Source organism: Rhineura floridana, chromosome 5, assembly GCF_030035675.1.
Source record: "Rhineura floridana isolate rRhiFlo1 chromosome 5, rRhiFlo1.hap2, whole genome shotgun sequence".
Classification (NCBI taxonomy): Eukaryota; Metazoa; Chordata; class Lepidosauria; order Squamata; family Rhineuridae; genus Rhineura; species Rhineura floridana.
Genome location: NC_084484.1, coordinates 164,257,986 through 164,278,646, shown reverse-complemented (window position 1 = coordinate 164,278,646; position 20,661 = coordinate 164,257,986). Strand labels below are relative to the sequence as shown.

The following is a 20,661-nucleotide window of genomic DNA, read 5'->3' as shown; positions in this document are numbered from 1 at the left end:
TTTTCTACTCCCTTCTGTTTTTCCCAGCATTATTATCTTTTCTAGTGAATCATGTCTTCTCATTATGTGTCCAAAGTATGATAACCTTAGTTTTAACATTTTAGCTTCAACTGATAGTTCTGGTTTAATTTGATCTAACACCCAATTATTTGTCTTTTTTGCAGTCCATGGTATGCGCAAAGCTCTCCTCCAGCACCACATTTCAAATCAGTTGATTTTTCTTTTATCCGCCTTTTTCACTGTCCAACTTTCACATCCATACATAGAGATCGGGAATACCAAGGTCTGAATGATCCTGACTTTGGTGTTCAGTGATACATCTTTGCATTTGAGGATCTTTTCCAGTTCTCTCACAGCTGCCCTACCCAGTCCTAGCCTTCTTCTGATTTCTTGACTATTGTCTCCATTTCAGTTAATAACTGTGCCGAGGTATTGATAATCCTTGACAAGTTCAATGTCCTCATTGTCAACTGTAAAGTTACATAAATCTTCTGTTGTCATTACTTTAGTCTTCTTGATGTTCAGCTGTAGTCCTGCTTTTGTGCTTTCCTCTTTAACTTTCATCAGCATTCGTTTCAAATCATTAATGGTTTCTGCTAAGAGTATGGTATCGTCTGCATATCTTAAATTATTGATGTTTCCAGTTCCAGCCACCTAACCATGACCACCTCCAGGGTCACTGGCAGTGTAGAGATCTGCTGGGCTATTCCCCTCGCTTCCTGCTCCACCAAGGAGACTTCTGGTTCTAGGCCTGGGCTGGGCTGAACCCCAATACCCAGTTTAGATAATCATTTGGGCTTAATTATGAGTTCTGCATGAGAGTTTTGCCTGCATGGTCTTTCTTTACACCACTCCTTCCATCCTTCATTCTCAGCATATTGTGATAAATCAGGAAGTCTTCTATTAACCATAGTTTCCTATTATATCTGAACCGGGAAACTATGGTTACTAGGTATGAAAAAAGCCAGGATTTTTAAACCACTTAGATATTTTTGTGATATACAAGTTAGACCAATTCATAAATATTTGAATTACTCCTAGGCACACTTACAATGAGTACTTTGGAAGCTGCCTTATATTAAGTCCCTCCATTGGTCCATCTAGCTCAGTATTGTCTATGCTAACTGGCAGTGGCTTTCTAGGATTCCAGACAAGAGCCTCTTCTTGAAAGTTTAGCCTAAACCCAGAATGGACTCACTGCCTCACTAACATTGGAGCCACCAGTCTCCACTGTTATATTTGAATCATTTCCACCATCTTTATGACTTTCAGAATGTGCTCTATTCTGACCAGCAACAACTTTCCAGGGTCTCAGGGAGAGATCTTTCCCACTGCTTGGTACCTTTGGGGTAGTATTCAGAGCTTGGAAGTAACTAGTTACAAGTAAAGAATTACTTGTAATTTATTACTTTTTTGAGTAACTAGTGGGTAACTTCATTACATTTTGCTGGAAATAGAATGAGTAGTAACTTCATTACTTTTTAGGAGTAATTGTAATGTTTTCAGCATTACTTTTGCTCATTACTTGGGGGGGAGCAAGGGAAGTCTTCTGCTCCTCTGATTTGTGAATAAAAATGATGTGCTTCAAATTGGGCTTCTGTGCAGTGTTGTTCTTCCTTCATGCTCTGTGGGTGTTTAAGAGGCGACGAGGGAGGAGGCGGAGAGCAAGATGGGGTGGAGAAAACAATTGTTTAAAAATTGACAGGAGTGGAAGGAGAAAAGAGCTGGAGGCAATATATATATATAAAAATGTGTGTTGGGGTATCATCATTGATGGGGGTGGGGTGAGGGGATGTGAGATTCTATCATGCCATTCTGTTAATCTTATGGGGGGGGAATTCTACTACCCTCTGTGTGTGTGTGCTTATTTTTAATGTTGTTTTAGGCTACTTAGATGTGCAGCAGCCAAGGCCAGCACCTTGTAGGCAATTTGTTTTTTAAAAAAGTAACTAAAATGTAATTGTAGCCATTACTTTTGAGTAAAAGTAAAGTAATCAGTTACTTTCAGAGCAATTGTAATTGTAACGGTGATTACTACTTTTTGGGGGGGGGCATGTAACTGTAACTGTAATTTATTACTGTTTCAAAGTAATCTTCCAAGCTCTGGTAGTATTCAACTAAATAATAGTTCTAGCACACATTAGCTCTAGCGCAATGGGACTTCCTCCCTTACCTCCCCCTGTGCACCCCCTAAATCTGTTCTGGGTTTTCCCCCAACCCTCTGGAGAAGATTTGGGGATGACACATAGGGAGAGAAGAGGCAGGAAAGTCCCATTATGCTAGGGCTATTTAGCTGAATACCACCCTATCATTTTAACTGGGGATGCCATGGATTGAATCTAAGGACAAGGGTAGCCAATGTGGTGTCCTCCAGATGTTGCTGGACTATAGCTTCTATTCTCCCTGACCATCAGCTGTGTTGGCTGGAGGAGATAGAATCCAGTAACATCTGGAAGTCACTAAGTTGGCCATCCCTGATCTAGGATCTTCTGTATATAGAGTTTCAGCGAACTGAGCAATGGTCTCTCCATTTCAGAAAATGACAAAATTCATCCACATTTAGGTCACTATATGAGAATTAGGTCAGATGCGTGGCATCTGTGGATCTCCAGATGTTGCTGGACTACAACTCCTATCATTCCTAGCCATTGGCCATGCTGACTGTGGCTGATGGGAGTTGGGATCCAGCAACATCTGGAGGGCCAGAGGTTCCCCATCCCTGAATTAGGTTGCTGCTGTGCTTTCACTGTTTCACATCCATTAGAACTCTCTTTATCTACCAAATTCAAGCTATCTCTTTAGTATGCACTGAGGTTGTCTGAGGCTACTGGAAATCCCTTTTGTTCAAAAGCTCTTGATCCTTTGTTATTATCATCTTGTTATTTCCCTAATATTCAGCTGCCCATACATGGATTTCAACATATCTGAGAAACACATGAGTCACTGTTGAGAACAGCACATCAATTCCAATAAAGCTGTGAGATCCAATCAGAGAGATATAGCGTCTACCCGGGTACATTTCTCCAGTTTGTCATCCGCTGAATTTTATCATAGTTTGCTGTTGCAAAATGGGCTGGAAAACAGGGCATGGCCTAATTCCATTTTTGCAGAGGTAGGGGGGAAAAACACCTTGGGGGCTGATAAATGAATAATCAGCTGTGTGATTTGTCCAAAGACTGCTTTGCAAAATTCCATCTTCTCCCATCGCTGAAAAGTTATTTAATGTATGTATTATTTTACATGTGTAGCATCCCATTTTTGAATCTTAATTTCTGAGATGGCTTAGAACATTAGCTACAGCCTTATCCTGTCAATATTTACTCAGAAAGAACTCCCAGCTTCATTTAACAGGAAAGTGTTGTAGCTTAGTATTAGAGGACATGTTTTGCATGCAGAAAGTCCCAGGTTCAATCCCTGGCATTGATTGCCCAGATAGGACTGGGAGAGCTTTTAGAAAGTTTCTACTAAAACCTGGAGTGAATTCACTGCCCCACTGACATCAGAGCCATCAGTCTCCATTGAGTATCAACAAACAAGATTAGAGGTCTGTAAAATTACATGAGAGAGAAAAATTAAGGAATTTGTATTATTCTGATGATAATCTTAAAACACACAAATAGTTGCCTAAAGGAGGACATGGATGACTTCTTCTGGTCTACCAAGAACTACATGAAAAAGAATAGCCCAGGGGAAAACAAAGCAGAAAGCCTAGTTTCTAGTCCCCTGATCATCCTCATTGTTCTCCTCTGAACTCATTCCAGTTTGTCTGCATCCTTCTTAAAGTGTGGTGTCCAGAACTGGACGCAGTACTCAAGATGAGGCCTAACCAGTGCCGAACAGAGGAGAACCAATACTTCACGTGATTTGGAAACTATACTTCTGTTAATGCAGCCTAAAATAGCATTTGCCCTTTTGGTAGCCATATCACACTGTTGGCTTATATTCAGCTTGTGATCAACACAAGAAGATGATTGAATATGTTAGCTGGGGGTGATGGGAGCTGTAATCCATAACATCTGGAGGGTGCCATGTTGGCTACTCCTGCTGTTGCAGTTCTCAAAGTTACAGTTACTACAAGCGGGAATGTGTGAATCCTTGCTTGAGACTTGACATCAGAAGCATCTAAAGAAGATCCATGAATCAGTTGCAGTCATCTTTACAACACTTCCTCCAGTGCATGGAGTCAACAGCAGTAGCCTGGAACAAGTATATTTGAACAGACCCTCTGGCTACTACTGGGGCTGCATTCATGTGTAATGTCAAGCCATGGTTTGCAGTCATGGTACAGCTTTCATATCTTTCCTTTCCAGGAGATGCAGAACTTTCAAATACATTTCCAATGTGCACTCTCTCCTCACTCTGTGACACTAACATGTCTAAACAAGATGCTCACAAGCAAAGCATAAACACAAAGTTGAGAGAAGGGATCAATGATCACTTGCAACAACAAAACCCAGTACTGTGTGGTGTTACTAGGCAAGTTAATCAAGTTCTAATTTAGGGATTCCCATTTAAATCAGTTCCAAACTTGCACAGTTGTTGTTGTTGTTTAGTAGCTTTTTTAAAAAATGAACTCAAAGCAACTTACAAATATTAAAAACATATAAAAACAAGAATACAAATAACCTAAAATACTCACAATACTATACATAAAAAGGAAACGCCAACTCATACCCATCCCACTAAAATTAAAAAAGGCTTGAATGAATAAAAATGTTTTTACCTGGCACCTAAAAATAGATAAGACGGTGCCAGGCATGCCTCCCTAGGAAGATAATTCCACAAATAGGGAGCTACCATTGAGAAGGTCAGTTCTCATGTTGCCACCCTCCACACTTCTCTAAGAGGGGGCACCAAGAGAAAGGCCTCAGGGGATGGATGCAGGGTCCATTTTGAGAGCTGTTACAGCAGAGGTAGCCAACATGATGCCCTCCAGATGTTGTAGACCAACACTTCCCCCATCATTCCTGCCCATTGAGTATACCGGTTAAGGATGGTGGCAGTTGTACATGTTGGCTACTCCTGCAGAAATGGCTGTCAAAGTTACAGTTATCACAAGAGGGAATGCTTGAGACTTTACATCAGAAGAATGTAAAGAAGATCCATGACTCAGTTGCAGTCATCCTTGCAACACTTCCTCCAGTGCATGGAGTTGACAGCAGCAGCTGGGAGCATGCAGATTTGAACAGATCCACTGGCTACTACTGGGGCTACATTCACATGTAATGTCAAATTATGGTTTGCAGTTATGCAGATAAGCAGACTTGAGGCTCAGGCTTGTGTCCTATTTCTTCCACACACGAGAAGAGTAGACTAGAAGTTTCCATTCCTGGTTGATAGCAAACCATAGTTCACAATGTCATCTCTAACTGGGGGTGGGGGAGGAGGACATTTAGCAGATATTTAAAACTAGTATCACAAGCTTATGCAGATCAATGGAACTTGATTGCTCCCAGATAATTGTACTGGGTTGCATTCATGTAAGTCCTACTCTGAGCAGACCTTCTGAAATAAATAAGCCTAAGTGATCTCTATTACCTTCAGTGCAAATTTGATATGATTCGGCTTCAAAGAGAAACTGAATCAAATTTCTCCCCAATACTTACATGGGCAGGAATTCTATGAGGTCAAGAAGGCCCATTCATCATAAAGGAAGTATATTTAATTTCTTCAAAATTGTTGTGAGGATACAATGGGTGGCATTCATCTTGTGTGCTGATTGTGACTTATGACAGTGGCAAGGGGAAAAGAAAAGATTAAGCACGTCCCTGAGTTCCTTGGAGTTGGAGTGAGATTTAAATGTCATATGATCTATCTGTCTGTGGGAGATGAGGGGAGAAGCAGTGACCTGCCTACTGAGTGTTAGAGAGCATTGCAGGGTACAAACTGAGGCAATGCTCCAGACGCTGTTGCGCTTGTGTTTTGCTTGCGGACTTCCCTTCGGCATCTGGCTGGGCACTATGAAAACAGAATGGTATGCTAGTTGGGCCTTTGGCCTGATCCAGCAGGGCTCTTAAGCCTTTATGACATCAAAAGGGATTCTGGGATGCAATCTCACTTGGTTCTTATGCTGCCTTCGATCTGGTTGGGCCTTTTCTGAACTAAGGTCATAAGAAGAGCCTGCTGGACCAGGCCAATGGCCCATGTAGTCCAACATCCTGCCCTCACAGTGGCCAGCTAGATGCCTATGGGAAGCCCACAAGCAGGACCTGAGTGCTGCAGTGCTCAATTCCCCCCCATGGTTTCCATCAACTGGTATTCAGAATCATGCTGCTTCTGCCCATGGGGTTGCATGTTCGTCATGGCTAGTCACCACCGGTAGCTTTATCCTCCATGTATTTGTCTAATCCTCTTTTAAAGCCGTCCAAGTAGGTATCCATCACTGCCTCCTGAGGGAGCAAATTGCATAGTTTAACTAAATCAGTCTAAAATAAATAGTCAGAATCCCCTGTATTGGTTCTGGGGTGCTCTGTCACTTGGCACCTTCTGCTGCCTTCAACCTGACTTGATCCTGTACCAAATGAGAAGCAAAATGACAGTATGTGGCTTTTGGTTGGTGCCCCCCTAATGAATTTGGGCCACAGCAAGTGCCCAATCCCTGGCAACCTCTGGCACCAACCCTGAATCATCCAAATGGAAGTTGGTGGTATATGGAGATTGGTAGCATGCACTGGAATTTCAAGCTCTTCCTATATGCCCAATAGTTGTATAAAGAGACCCTCAGAACCAATAGTATGAAATGAATAGGGTGGAGAACTGCAACAAGTTAAATAACCTGAGAAATAAGTTGTTGTTGTTATATGCCTTCATGTTGAATCAGTGACCTCCAATAGCATCTGTTATAAACCAGATCTTGTAAGTTCAGGTCTGTGGCTACCTTTATGGAATCAATCCATCTCTTGTTTGGCCTTCCTCTTTTTCTACTCCTTTCTGTTTTTCCCAGTATTATTGTCTTTTCTAGTGAATCCTGTCTTCTCATTATGTGTCCAAAGTATGATAACCTCAGTTTCATCATTTTAGCTTCTAGTGATAGTTCTGGTTTAATGTGTTCTAACACCCAATTATTTGTCTTTTTCACAGTCCATGGTATGTGCAAAGCTCTCCTCCAACACCACATTTCAAATGAGTTGATTTTTCTCTTGTCCACTTTTTTCATTGTCCAACTTTCACATCAATACATAGAGATCAGGAATATCATGGTCTGAATGATCCTGACTTTAGTGTTCAGTGATACTTGCATTTGAGGACCTTTTCTACTTCTCTCATAGCTACTGCAATGCACTCTACGTGGGGCTGCCCTTGAAGACGGTTCAGAAACTGCAGCTCGTGCAAAATGCGGCAGCCAGACTGATAACTGGGACCAGACGGTCCGAACATATAACACCGATTCTGGCCCGCTTGCACTGGTTGCCTATATGTTTCCGGGCTAGATTCAAGGTGCTGATTTTAACCTATAAAGCCTTGTACGGCATAGGGCCACAATACCTGATGGAACGCCTCTCCCGATATGAACCTACCAGTACACTGCGCTCAACATCGAAGGCCCTCCTCTGGGTGCCTACTCAGAGAGAAGCCCGGAAAGTGACAACAAGAAAAAGGGCCTTCTTGGTGGTGGCCCCCGAACTATGGAATATTCTTCCTGATGAGGTACGCCTGGCACCGACATTACTATCTTTTCGGCGCCAGGTAAAAACCTTCCTCTTCTCCCAGGCATTTTCAGCATTTTAGTAATATTTAATATGCATTTAATATGCATTTTAGTATGTGTTTAATTATGTTAAATCATTGATATTTTTAACGTATTTTTAAACTGTTAAAATATGAGGTTTTAATTGTATGTCAGATGTTTTGTCTGTTGTAAACCGCCCAGAGAGCTTCGGCTATGGGGCGGTATATAAATTTAATAAATAAATAAATAATAAATAATAGCTGCCCTCCCCAGTCCTAGCCTTCTAATTTCCTGACTATTGTCTCCATTTTGGTAAATGACTGTGCCAAGGTATTGATAATCCTCATTGTCAAAAGTTACATAAATAATCTGTTATCATTACTTTAGTCTTGTTGACGTTAAGCTGTATTCCTGCTTTTGTGCTTTATTCTTTAACTTTCATCAGCATTCGTTTCAAATCATTACTGGTTTCTGCTAGTAGTATGGTATCATCTGCATATCTTAAATTATTGATATTTCTCCCATAATTTATTGTGCATGTATGTGCATAGATTACATGCACACCATACATTTAAAGCACTCTTATACCACTTTAACAGTCATGGTTCCCCCCCCCATCCTGGGAGCTGTAGTTTACTAAGGGTGCTGGGAATTGCAGCTGTGTGAGGGCGAAACTACCGTTCCTAGGATTTTTTGGGTGGGTGGAGTCATGACTGTTATTGTGCTTTAAATATATGGTGTAGACTGCATCTGGTTGGCCATTGTGAGAACAGGATGCTGAACTAGATGGGCCATTGGCTTGATCCAGCAGGCTTTTGTTATATTCTTATGATGTATGGAAAATTGTTTTAGGGTACTTTGAAAAAGGAATGGAAGAGAATGCCTTTCCTCCACACCTATCAGTTTTCTGGCAATCACTCTTTTGACATGCACATCAACATGCACGCAGGCACCCAACTAATTAACTGATTAAACATTCCATAACCCAAACAACTGACTAACCAATAAGAGGCTTGTATTGAATGTCTGAAACTGAACCCCAAGATCAGGAAATACTTTACAAAGTATTTAAATACTTAAAACCTTTTTATAGGTGTCACCTGTTCATTAGGAAATATTTGGTCATGAAAAGCCCTTCCTTTTATATTCCTAAGAACAGACTCTTAAAAATGGTTAGATGACTGAGCACTGTCTTTAAGGCTTCAGACTTAAGTATACTTGCTTAGGAATAGGCCCTATTGAATCCAGTGGTGTCGGTTCTGAGTAAACATGCCTAGGATCAGGGCTGCAAATGTGCTTAAATATTGATATGGTTTAGAGAGCTGCAAACTTGTAGGAAAAAAAGTTGTACGTCTCTGTGGCTTGAGCAATACTCTCAATTTTAGTGCTGTGGTTTTAACTCAGCGTTTATATTCTTTATCAGGATTGCTCAACTTTTTGACCTGCAACTTAAAATATAGCACAGTAGTTGAGGTCAATGCACTAGAAAAGACAATAATGCTGGGAAAAACAGAAGGGAGTAGAAAAGAGGAAAGCTAAACAAGAGATGGACTGATTCCATAAAGGAAGCCACAGACCTGAACTTACAAGATCTGAACAGGGTGGTTTATAACAGATGATATTAGAGGTTGCTGGTTCATAGGATCACCATAAGTTGTAATCAACTTGAAGGCATATAAAAACAACAAAGTTGAGGTTGTAATCACTGCAAATACCCCATACTAAGCCTGCTTGTCATCATCACGGTTACTCTAAATACTTATTGCAATAGGTTACTTTCTCAACTCTATTAGCTCTCTGTATATATACATTGGAAAGTCTGCAGGAATACGTTCTTTCAAATGCCTACTAAATTATACAAAGGAGCCTTAAAATCTAGATTTAGAAATCTGTTCTAAAATCAGTGATTGGCGCACTATCATGGGTGAGTAAAGATTTAAGCTCAAATTTTCCTAGATCTTAGTTAGTTAATTAGTTTATTTATTTATTTATTTATTTATACATACCCCGCCCTTCCTTCCAGCAGGAGGGCGGCAAACAGAAACACCAAAAACACTTTAAAACATCATAAAAAGACCTTAAAATACATTAAAACAAAACGTTAAAACATTTTAAAAAAAACTTTAAAAACATCTTTTTTTTAAAAAAAAGGGTTAAAGACATATTAAAAGCAATTCTAACACAGACGCAGACTGGGATAGGTCTCAACTTAAAAGGCTTGTTGGAAGAGGAAAGTCTCCAAAGGTGCCGAAAAGATAGCAGAGATGGCGCCGCCCTAATATTCAAGGGGAGGGAATTCCACAAGGTAGGTGTAGCCACACTAAAGGTCCATTTCCTATATTGTACAGAACGAACCTCCTGATAAGATGGCATCTGCAGGAGGCCCTCACTTGCAGAGCGCAGTGATCGGCTGGGTATATAAGGGGTAAGATGGTCTTCCCGGTATCCTGGTCCTGAGCTGTATAGGGCTTTGTACACCAAAACTAGAACCTTGAACTTGGCCCAGTAGCAAATGGGCAGCCAGTGCAGTTCTTTCAGCAGTGGGGTGACATGTGAATTTCTCTTAAAATGCACATTTTTGTATGCAATTTTGCCTGACACATTTTTGTAAAGAAATTTGTTATAATTTAATGCATGTTAATGTTCTTTTCATTAATATATGCATTTTTCTAGACACTTGACTATTATAAGTGTATTTTAGTACACAGTACTTGGCTGTAGAAAAGCATTTCCAAATCTGGAGAGGCACTAATTTTGAAGGATGGCTGTATTTCAGACACAAATTGTTTCAGAAATTATGAATCATGTAGTTTTGCATTAAAATGCAAACTGAATCAAATTTCTCCCCCACTTGTAATTATAATTTCCATTATCCTTGGATATTGACCATGCTAGCTGGGACTGATGGGAGTTGGAGTCCAAAAACATCTGGAGGGTCACAGATTCCCCATCCCTGATGTAACAAAACTGCAAGAGATTCCACCTGAGCCAAATTGCCTGCTGTAAGTGATAACAATACATGCATGTAACTGATGAAGAAGGTTATTGTCCATGAAAGCTCTTGTTACAATGAACTGCTTGGTGTAAGAGGTGTCACAGCACTTTCTGCCTAGTTCCTACACTCAGGTGTGTCGTTTGATTTCTCTGCACTTGATGATGCAGATGACCGGACATGCTGTGGTTTTGGCAACACAGAAGTTCTGTTCATGGTGGTATCCCTAACATTGTCTGTTTTGACACAGGCAAGTCATTGCTTGACATTGTCACTAGGGTTGCCAGGCTCAGGGCCTGAGACTGATCCTGTATCTTTAGGAGAAGAGAAAGTCAGCCAAGGTGGAATTCTCCCTTCCCCTTGCACAACTTTGAAAGATACAGAAGACCTCTTGGTTGCAGCCTCCAAGAGGTCTTCTGTATCTTTAAAAGTTGTGCAAGGGGAAGGGAGAATTCCACCTTGTGGTTTTTCCTATTGCAATATTGCAAGAACACCTGCACTTGGCTGACTTTCTCTTCTCCTAAAGATACAGGATCAGTCTCAGGCCCTGAACCTGGCAACCCTAAGATGACCCATATAATGTTGTCTCTTAGACCCAGAAGAATGGGTTGGGGAAAGGGCTGTAGCTCAGTGGTAGAGCTGGGGGTCTCTGGTTCAGTCCCATGCGTCTCCTGGTAGGACTGGGAACATCCCATCTGTCTGAAAACCTAGAGAGACACTGCCGCTGAGTGTAGACCAATGGTCCCCAAACGGTTTTCCTCCATGGACCACTTGAAAATTGCTGAGGGTCTTGGCAGACTACTTAATGATTTTTCTGCCTGTTTTAGCAGTAGTATTTCCACACAATTCAAACTGTAATACAGTAAAATGCAATATAAGAAACAAAAGAAGCAATAAAATCTAATTAAAAACAATATGAATGTTTAATGTGATGGCTGTGACATCTCCCGTCTTCAACCACAAACCCAAAGACATGCTGCAGACCACCTTTATGAAGCTTGCTGACCACTGGGTGCTCCACAGACCACAGTCTGGGAACCCCTGATGTTGAGAATACTGAGGTAGGTCTGATTAGGTATAAGGCAGCTTCCTAAGTTGCTAACGGTCCCAAATGTTTTGTCTCTCTAGGATACAACCCCATGCCCATCCCCTACATGTAAACACCATTTATTTCAGTGGGAGAAGAACTCAGTGGATTGACAGCGAGGACCTCTTCCATCACACTTGCTCTGCTTGTGGCCATTTTGGCAAAACACCCAGCAAGGGACCTAGTTAAAGTCGTGGCAGTACTAGTTTTGTGAAACAGACACCAGCGAACTAGAATTATAAATCTTTTCCTCTTCTTTTTTACGTCGGCTCTCACCTATATCAGAGATATGACTGGAAAGTTCAGGAACAGGGGAATAGTTTCAGTAGATGGGCCTAGATTCTCAGCAGGGCCAGTTCTTGGACATACAGAACCTTACATTGTTTTTTTATATATATAAAAGTGTCCTTTAAAAGATTTTTTTTGCATGTTTTTAAAAAGCCCTCATAATAATTTGAGCAATGTTATCAAGGAAGGTGAAACACTCTCCTGGTTTAGAAGTAGGAGGGCAAGGGCATTTCATGTATTCCCATTTGCAGAGCAATTGGGGGGCCAACCACCCTTTCCAGTGCCCTGTTCAGGTGGTGCTGGCAGAGCGGAAGGTAGGGATAGCATTTTCTCCTCTCCTTTTCCCATTCTGTTTCCTTCCTACTGGAATTAATGGGAGGGAAATAAACTATGCCAGCTCCAGGGCTGTTTTTGTTGGCAAAGTCATTAATTGACACAGGCAGAGTCCAACGAGAAAATATCCTGACATTTTACTGGGTAAAACTGAACAAAAGCTGTGTATAATGTGAGGTGAAATAAACAGAGGGCTTTTGTTTTTCTCAGTTCAGGCCAGGTACAGAGCAGGGAGACTTTCAAGCAACTTACAGGGGGAAAACTCCTGCAGAACTACACAGCCAATCAGAGCAGGTGCTACCTCAGTGAAGATCTGACTGGTTGCTACACCGCCACTCCCTCTTGGCTAGTTGCCTTTTACACTAACAGAAGTTTAAGTTACAAACTGAATGATTCCTGCTGTTGCACTTCCTATAGTTCTGTCCCATGCTCTGTGGCATGAGAGGGGAACGTTCCGGGGGTGGTGGTGGTGGTGTCCTGTGGATCCACAGCCTTTCCCAGCATGCTGATGGCACACTCCTGGAATGCCTCCTCTTCACCCTGTCTGGCATTGGGACTTCAGCATCAGAGAGGAACTGGCGGAAGCCTTTTCTGAAGCCTTGCAAAAGAGGCATCTCACATAAGATTTCCCTGTCAGATGGCAGACCTCTGCCTCCACCCTGAGAGAGGGAGATCTGTGCCCCCTGGGATGCCCCTGCAGGGACCATAGGGACCTAAAGGCTCTTCTATCTGACCTCCTTAAGCTTTCATCCTGATTTGCTTGTGCAAAGTTAGATGATGTCCTGTCTTGATTTGTTCTGATTTGTTTGTGGGGGGGGGTTATGCGAGAATGAGCATTCATCTTAAATCTGTCCTTTTTGCTTGTATGGTGGTTATGCATCTTCCCATTAATCATTCTTTCATCCAACACTTCTCAGTGCATCTCCTCATCACTTTCTTAACCATAAAAGGCAGGGTTTTTTTTAAAGTGTGTTTTGTTGTGCCAGGGTGACACAGCACTTTAATCCACTTTCATTGTGCAAACCTACATTTACGGGATGCACTTGAGTCTCTCCCACAAAATGCAGTCTGGATGAAACCTTAGTTACTCATAGAACAATCACTACAAGCATGGTTCTGCTAAAGCTTTAAATCCCATTAATTTTCATGGTAGGAAGTTTATTTGTGTTATTTATTTAATCAGTTGCACTCTATATACTGCCTTTTTAACAGCAACAAAAATGTTGCCATGGTGGTTCACAGATCATAAGTTTTTTTTTTCCTGAAATAAAACAATAAAACAACATAAAACACATTAAAAACAGTCCAGAACAAATTCAGAGCAACAGGCAAGAAATGTACTTCCAGTTCATTCCCAAAGGCCTGCTGAAATAAAACCGTTAGGAACCTGATGAAAGAGAGGAACACAAATGAACATCTCGCAGGAAAGTATTTCAGAGCTCTGGAGCCACAACAAAAAGGCTCTGCTCCTGCTGGAAACCAAGCTCAGTTACACAGATGGGGGTGAGTCCTCGAATTGGGTTGGGAACCTTGAAATGAGAACTCACCTGCACATAAAAAAGAAATTCCAACGCATTTTGGCCTGATCTAGAGCCTTGTATGGCTGGATCCTCAAAATGCCTTCTGCATGCTTGCAAGTTCTCTTCTCTCCCTACACAATCAGACCTCTCTAAATGTGCATTACAAGGGAGTTCCAGGCTCTCATGCATAGAGACAGGTAGGCATCCTTGCTCATGACAGGAAATGGCAGTTCTGAACATGCTCAGAACTGTCACTCCTGTTGGATCAAGGGTCTTGTTGTTTTCTTGAAGGGACACAGTTCTGGAATCACCAACGAGGAGACCTTGATCCTATTGGAAACCAATCTCTGTTCGCAAAAATACAACATCTAGAACAGAGCTAATATAAATTCCTGGGTGTGGGGTGGGTGTGAGAGTGTTCATAGCTATGCATGCACTTAATTCTACCACTGAAGACAACTAGACTTAAAAGGCCTTAACTGCCCTATGTGTGCAGAGCAGGGGTGGAGAACCTGTGGCCCAGAGGCCAAATATGGCCCTCCAGATCTTTCTATCTGGCCCTCAGGATTCTCCTCAGGCTACACGTCCATCCCAGGCAACATCCCTCACTGGGCCTTCTCTGTTTTGTTTTTTGCCTTGCATGGTAAGGTCTCTAGCTCGCCTGGATGGAGAGATGCATACACAGAAATCTTTAACTTTTTCATGGTTGGACTGCAGCCTATAGTACAAAAGCCACATTTGTTGCCCCACCCACCACTAGCATGCTGCCCATGAAAGGCTGCCCATGAGGGAATGTGCCTCTCAGACTGAAAAAAGTCCCTCACCCCTGGTGTAGAGTGTGATGTGATCTGGCCAGAGATGAAGGACAGGTACTGTGAAGGGATACTCAACTGTGATCTAAAGCTAGAGCAGAGTGAAAATGGCTACTGCAGTTAGCCACCCATTTCTGGTGGTGAATGGGAGTCATTTTGCAGATTTCTTTGTGGGGGAAGGGGGGGAATTATTTGCCAGTTTTAGAGATTGGGTATTGGTGGCAGCAGATTAATTTTGTTACTTCTGCTGCAAGCAGTGGCTGCAGCTAGGGATGGGTGAATCTGACAGGTTTGGTTTCTCCTTTTTCGAGTCTTGAATTCAGTTCTCCACATTTTCACATCACTTTGATAATTTTTTTTATCATGCAAATTCATCAGTATTTTTAGTGTGAATTTCTTCTAATATATATGTTTTTGCAAAGCAATTGTGCCTAATATGTACACTTTTTGCAAAGCAAAATATTTTTCATGCTAATGGAATGCATTTTTTGTATATTATTTTCACCAATTTATACATATGCATATTTGTAGAATGTGCATTTCTGTACGGAGTGTATGGCTGCAGAACTGCAATTGCAAAAATTTGAAGAAGTGCAAATGTCCAAGCAGGGCTGTGTTTCAGTTTGTGTATTGCTTTGGAAAGTGCAAACAAGGCAAGTTTACCTTTAAATGTAAACTAAATCAGATTTCTCCCTCCATCCTAACTGCAACACTCCTTTTGGTAGCTGTTTCCCAGTTGCCACCATTTGCCCTTCTGCACCCTATCATGAGCAAACCTTGTGTGGTTCCAGGGGCATTGTGGGAGAAACTGGCACCCCCCCAGTGGGGGCTGTCATCCCCTACCATGTTCCTGGAACAATATTAGCATTGTTCTAAGCAGAGCTTGGAAAAGTTAATTTTTTGAACTACAACTCCCATCAGCCCAATCCAGTGGCCATGCTGGCTGGGGCTGATGGGAGTTGTAGTTTAAAAAAGTAACTTTTCCAAGCTCTGGTTCTAAGTAGACGTTGGGAGAAAATGTCAGCCCCTGGGAACAGCACCTTCTCTTCCCTCTCTACCTCTGAACATAACAGCCTTTTAAAAGATGAATGATACATACTGAATATGATTTTTCCAGGAATTTTTCAAAGCTACTTGAAATGCTATTGTGTCATTTATTTGAATGTGTTCCTCTCTTTTTCTGGACTTGAGCAATAACGCATCCCTTTGTCAGTCTTCTTCTGAAGACAAAGCCACAGGAAGTGAGTGTCTGGTTTTGCTGACATGCGCCAGGTTTTCAGTTATGTTCTCCCTCCTTGTGATCGATCATGCCGGTGTCTGCTGCAGTTCAGCAACCCACCCATGAGCTGGATTTCACAATGTTAACCACATCTTCCTTTTCCTTGTCATATTTATAGGCTTTGGGGCCTGAAAAGAAGTAAATGTACCCTAAAAAGGAAAGGATAGGAAATAAAAGTAGGATGTATTAATGAGGGGGGTTAATATTTGAGAAACCTCAAACCACCATAAACTTCTTGATATGATTTTGGAATATGACCTCTCTACCCCCATCCACAAACAAACATACTAACTAACTAACTAACTGTCAATCATTTTATATACTAGTTTTCCATTAAAAAAATACACATAGCAGTGCACAATAATAAAAAAGAATGATAAAAATCTACCTTTAAAAAGCATAAGAACATCAACATACATAAATACTATATAATAACACAGGCCAAATAAATAGCAGCCAGAAAATGTTCACGCCAAAAGCTTGCCAGGACAAGAATGTTTTAATAAGCTACCCAAAACTGTGGAGATGCAGCTTGACAAGCCTTCAAGAGGATGAGAGTTCCACAGCTTTGGTGCCATCACTGAAAAGGCCAGATTTCGGATTTTCAGATGCTTGCCAAAGAACGTTCCAAGGAAAAGACCTCCCAGAAAGCCCTCCTGAGATGACATTAATTTTGATGATTTTTATGGGAGACTATTTCCTTCATAGGTATAAACAATTCTTACATAGCACTTAATAATTTCTTTCAAATCCTAATTCTTTCACTTTTATTGAATCTGAGAATTGACCAGAGAACCTGAGAGAGACCAGTTTATGAGGGAATTTCTCAGACAAGACCAGTTTATGAGGGAATTTCTCAGACAAGACCAGTTTATGAGGGAATTTCTCAGACAAAGGAGGCTAAATTATACCAGATGAGACTGTTTGTTGGTGTTGCACAGTATTATCTACTTTGACTGGCAGCAACCTTTCAGGGTCTCTGGCACAGACAGGTCTTCCCCATCCCCTGCTAGCTGATCCTTTTAACTGGAGATGTCAGAACCTGGGACCTTGTGCATGCAAAGCATGTGCTCTGTCACTGAACTATGGTCCCTCTTGACAGATGGGGCCCAGAGGGTGCTGGGAACTGCTTGAAGGCTACCATCTTGGAGTGTGATGATTCTTTCCAAAGTTTGCTCCATCTCATCAAGACATAAAGGAAAAGCCATTGGTTGCCAGTTTGTTTCCAGGCCCAATTCAAGGTGCTCATGTTAGTATTTAAAGCCCTAAATTATTTAGGCCACAGATATCTGAAAGACTGCCTCCTTCCCTACAGACCCTCTTGGGTGTTGAGATCAGCAGAGGGGGCCCTTTTGGTATTTGGGCCACCCTCAGATGTTCAGGATGTGGCGGCCCTGGAGAGGGCCTTCTCTGTGGCAGCCCCTAAGTTGTGGAATTCCCTCCCCACAGAGGTGCGTCTGGCAACTTCACTGTACAGCTTTTGGCAATTGCTGAAGATGCACCTTTTTACTCTGGCCTTTGACACCTTAAAATGTATATTAATGCTCATTACCTTATGTATTATTGATATTATAATTTGCATGAGTGACTGCATATCTTATCCCAAGGGTGTCAAACTAAATTAGGTAGAGCACGGAAAACCCCACATAGCATGTGCCCAGGTACTCACATCCATTCTAATTTTTCACTGCAAAATTCCAGTTCACCACTGGAATGCATCTATTGTTTTCTGAACCCACTTATCAAGAGATAAAAGTAAATCCACAGTTTAGATCACTGCACTTTACTTCTTTATACTGCTTCTTCCATACTTGGCATGCTCGACAAAATCTGTCATCTAAGGCCTGATTTAAATACAATGTAAAAGCACTTTCCTATATAAGTGCTTTGTACAAATGTTCTTATCAGGTGTAAAACCCTACATATACATTGCATTGAAAATGGAGTGCTGTCCAGGATCATAGATGGCTGGTGTGCTAATTCGGTACCTGAACAGGCCACCAAATGTGGTAAGTGCACTGGAACTAGGCAAGCTATGTGGAATGCTTACACATCCATGGGCTTTAGCCATATGGCCCATGACATCATGCTTTGACTTGGCCTACTTTAGAAGGAACAGTAGGGGAAGTAAACTGGGCAAAGCATTCAGGAGGCTAAGGGTATCTTGGTTCTCAGTCTTAAAGAACATTCAGTCAACTGTATGATGGCCGGGCTGTGGATTCTGGGTGACAGTGGACTCCCAAGAGCAGCCAGGATGGAGGGACACTGTGGTGAAGACAGCCTCCCAGCAGTAGCATCACTGTCACTTACTGGAATGGAAATGTTTATAGTGCTATTGGTAATGGAAGATGGGGTTACGTGGCGAGAAGCACAATGGGACATTGGAGAATATGTTGTAGATATTGTTATAATTGCTATGTTTGTTTTGTTTTATTTATTCTGTTATTATGTTATGTATATTGTTGAGATTTATTGTTTACTTATGTTTATTTAAAATGTGATGTATTGTTTTTCCTTTTAATTGTACCAAATATGAATTGTATGTTATATATTGTATATTGATTTTTATGTTGTAAACTGCCCAGAGAGCTTCGGCTATGGGGCGGTATAGAAATTTAATAAATAATAACAACAACAACAACAACAACACTATCACCCTGCTCTGCCCAACTGCAGTTAAGTGGCAGTGATGCCACTGCCAGGAGGCCCTGCTTTATTCTACAACAGGTGGTACCCTTGTGGTACCCTTCAGATGTTGTTGGACTCCAATCAGCCCCAGCCAGCATGGCCAATAACCAGGAATGATAGGAGTTGTGGCCCAGCAACAATGGCTATCCCAGTTCTATGATGCAAAAAGGAAATAAACTATTGTGATGTGGAAAATACTCACCATTCACCTCTACTGCTGCATCTATCCTGCCATTGATTCCTGAAAACTCATCCTCAATGCTCTTTGGAAAATCCTTCTCCATTTTTCTTTTTGCTTCATCATAACTTTGGAGAGAAAACAGTGTCATAAAGGAGAACTTCAAGCCTATCTGTCTGTCTGTCAAGATATATATAGGTTTTGACCCACATTTAAAAGGGTTGATTTTTATACAATATGCAAGATGTTCTTGCAAAAGCAGTATCACTGTAATGGTTGCAGTAGCTTTGAGTCACAGCTACTTCTGACTGTGTGAAAGAATTGCCTTGCTGGATCAGATTTACTTTGTTGTTTAGCTGTGACTTTAGGCTTACCCTCTCCTAAGCACTTCGGCTGCAATACAGTACACATCTATGCAGAAGTAAGCTCCATTGGGTTTAATGGGACTTACTCCCAGGTAAGCGTGTATTGGACTGCAGACTAAGGTCCATCTTAACATACAGTTAATATTTTTTTAAGGGGCATCTTATAAATTTAGTAAATAAATCTAGTCCAGCATTGTACTTTCAACAGCAGCCAGACAGATATCTCTGGATCTTCATAAGCAGGGCATGGAGGAGGCAATACCCACTCCCTGTTGCTGGTGTATACAGAGGTATACTGCATCTGTGTATGGAGGTTCCATTTAGCTACCAAGACTAATAAGGGCATCTAAGCCAGTGGGCAACATTATATCTTATGGTGGATAATTGTGCATAGGTGAAGAAGTACTTCTCTTTGTTCATGGGGTGGACAGATTTCCAGCATTCCACCTTGTTAGTCTTCAGTAAATCAGTGGTAACCCATCTTCAACTTCACCTGCCCTCTGATTCCTTTTGAAAATGTCTAGAGTTAATCTGGAATTTGTGCATGTGCTGTTCTTTCCATTTGTCACATTAATTTCTCTCTCTCATAGCATGTGATTGTGCACATTAAAACCACAATTTTAAATTTTAGCTAATCAAAACTTTAACATTTAAATAAAGCTCCCCATGACAGCCTTGCAAACTCCCTGCTGCAAAATGTGTATTGGGGAAAAACAGGTTGTCGGTTAAAGAATAATTAATTCAAGAAAAGGCCAAGCTGCTTTCGTAGTTTCATCCTGATGTGGAAATCCATATGTGAGAGTGCAATATACATGTCTATTCAGAAACGATCTACATTAAGTTCAACAGCACTTAGTCTTTTCAGCTCCAGCAAGACACACTTGCTTGCCATTTAATGCAATTTGTATACCTGTAAACCTATTACAAATATAGCCCCAAGGCACAGGGCATGGATTATACTCTGGCATAGTATGTTCTGCATGCAAAATATAGTTTCTGCGCATTTATCTTCTTTTTTAATCATGCAGTTATGCATATAGTTGCATCCCCCTCCACATGTAGACCAAATATGTGGAGGGAGCAACTGAAAAGGATTACTAGAGCTTACACCTAATTGGTTCTGAATATACTTTCAACTACCTTAACTGGGTGACCCTGAGTTCTAGTATAAAGAGAAAATGTTTCCTCTTTCCTCTCTCTAGTTTCATGAGTGATTTTATAAAAAAATCTGCTTGTATTAGGAGGCAATAATAAAGGAACCTGTAATATTCATCTTCTACAAAGAAGAGTGTCTTCTTTTCATCCCTCAGGTAGACAGCTGCGTCTATTTGTAGTACACTCCTTGGAAATCCAAAGTCTGCAATGCTCCGGGGAGAGCCCTGCATTTGGAACCCACGAGTTGTCCAGTAATGAGGGCCTGGCAAACAGGAAACAACAACACAATGATATG

General features: G+C 41.3%; 1 protein-coding gene across 1 annotated transcript in view; it reads right to left on the bottom strand.

The window, feature by feature from the left end:
* Positions 1-15,794: 15,794 nt before the first annotated feature.
* MMP20 (matrix metallopeptidase 20) overlaps positions 15,795-20,661 on the bottom strand; it is a 32,957-nt gene continuing 28,090 nt past the window's right edge. Inside the window, exons 7-9 of the mRNA XM_061628731.1 lie at positions 20,472-20,628; positions 18,871-18,974; positions 15,795-16,129 (exon numbers count right to left, since the gene is read on the bottom strand). Coding sequence (XP_061484715.1) covers positions 16,029-16,129; positions 18,871-18,974; positions 20,472-20,628 — 362 coding nt within the window. The 3' untranslated portion in view covers positions 15,795-16,028. The remainder of the gene's footprint in view (positions 16,130-18,870; positions 18,975-20,471; positions 20,629-20,661) is intronic.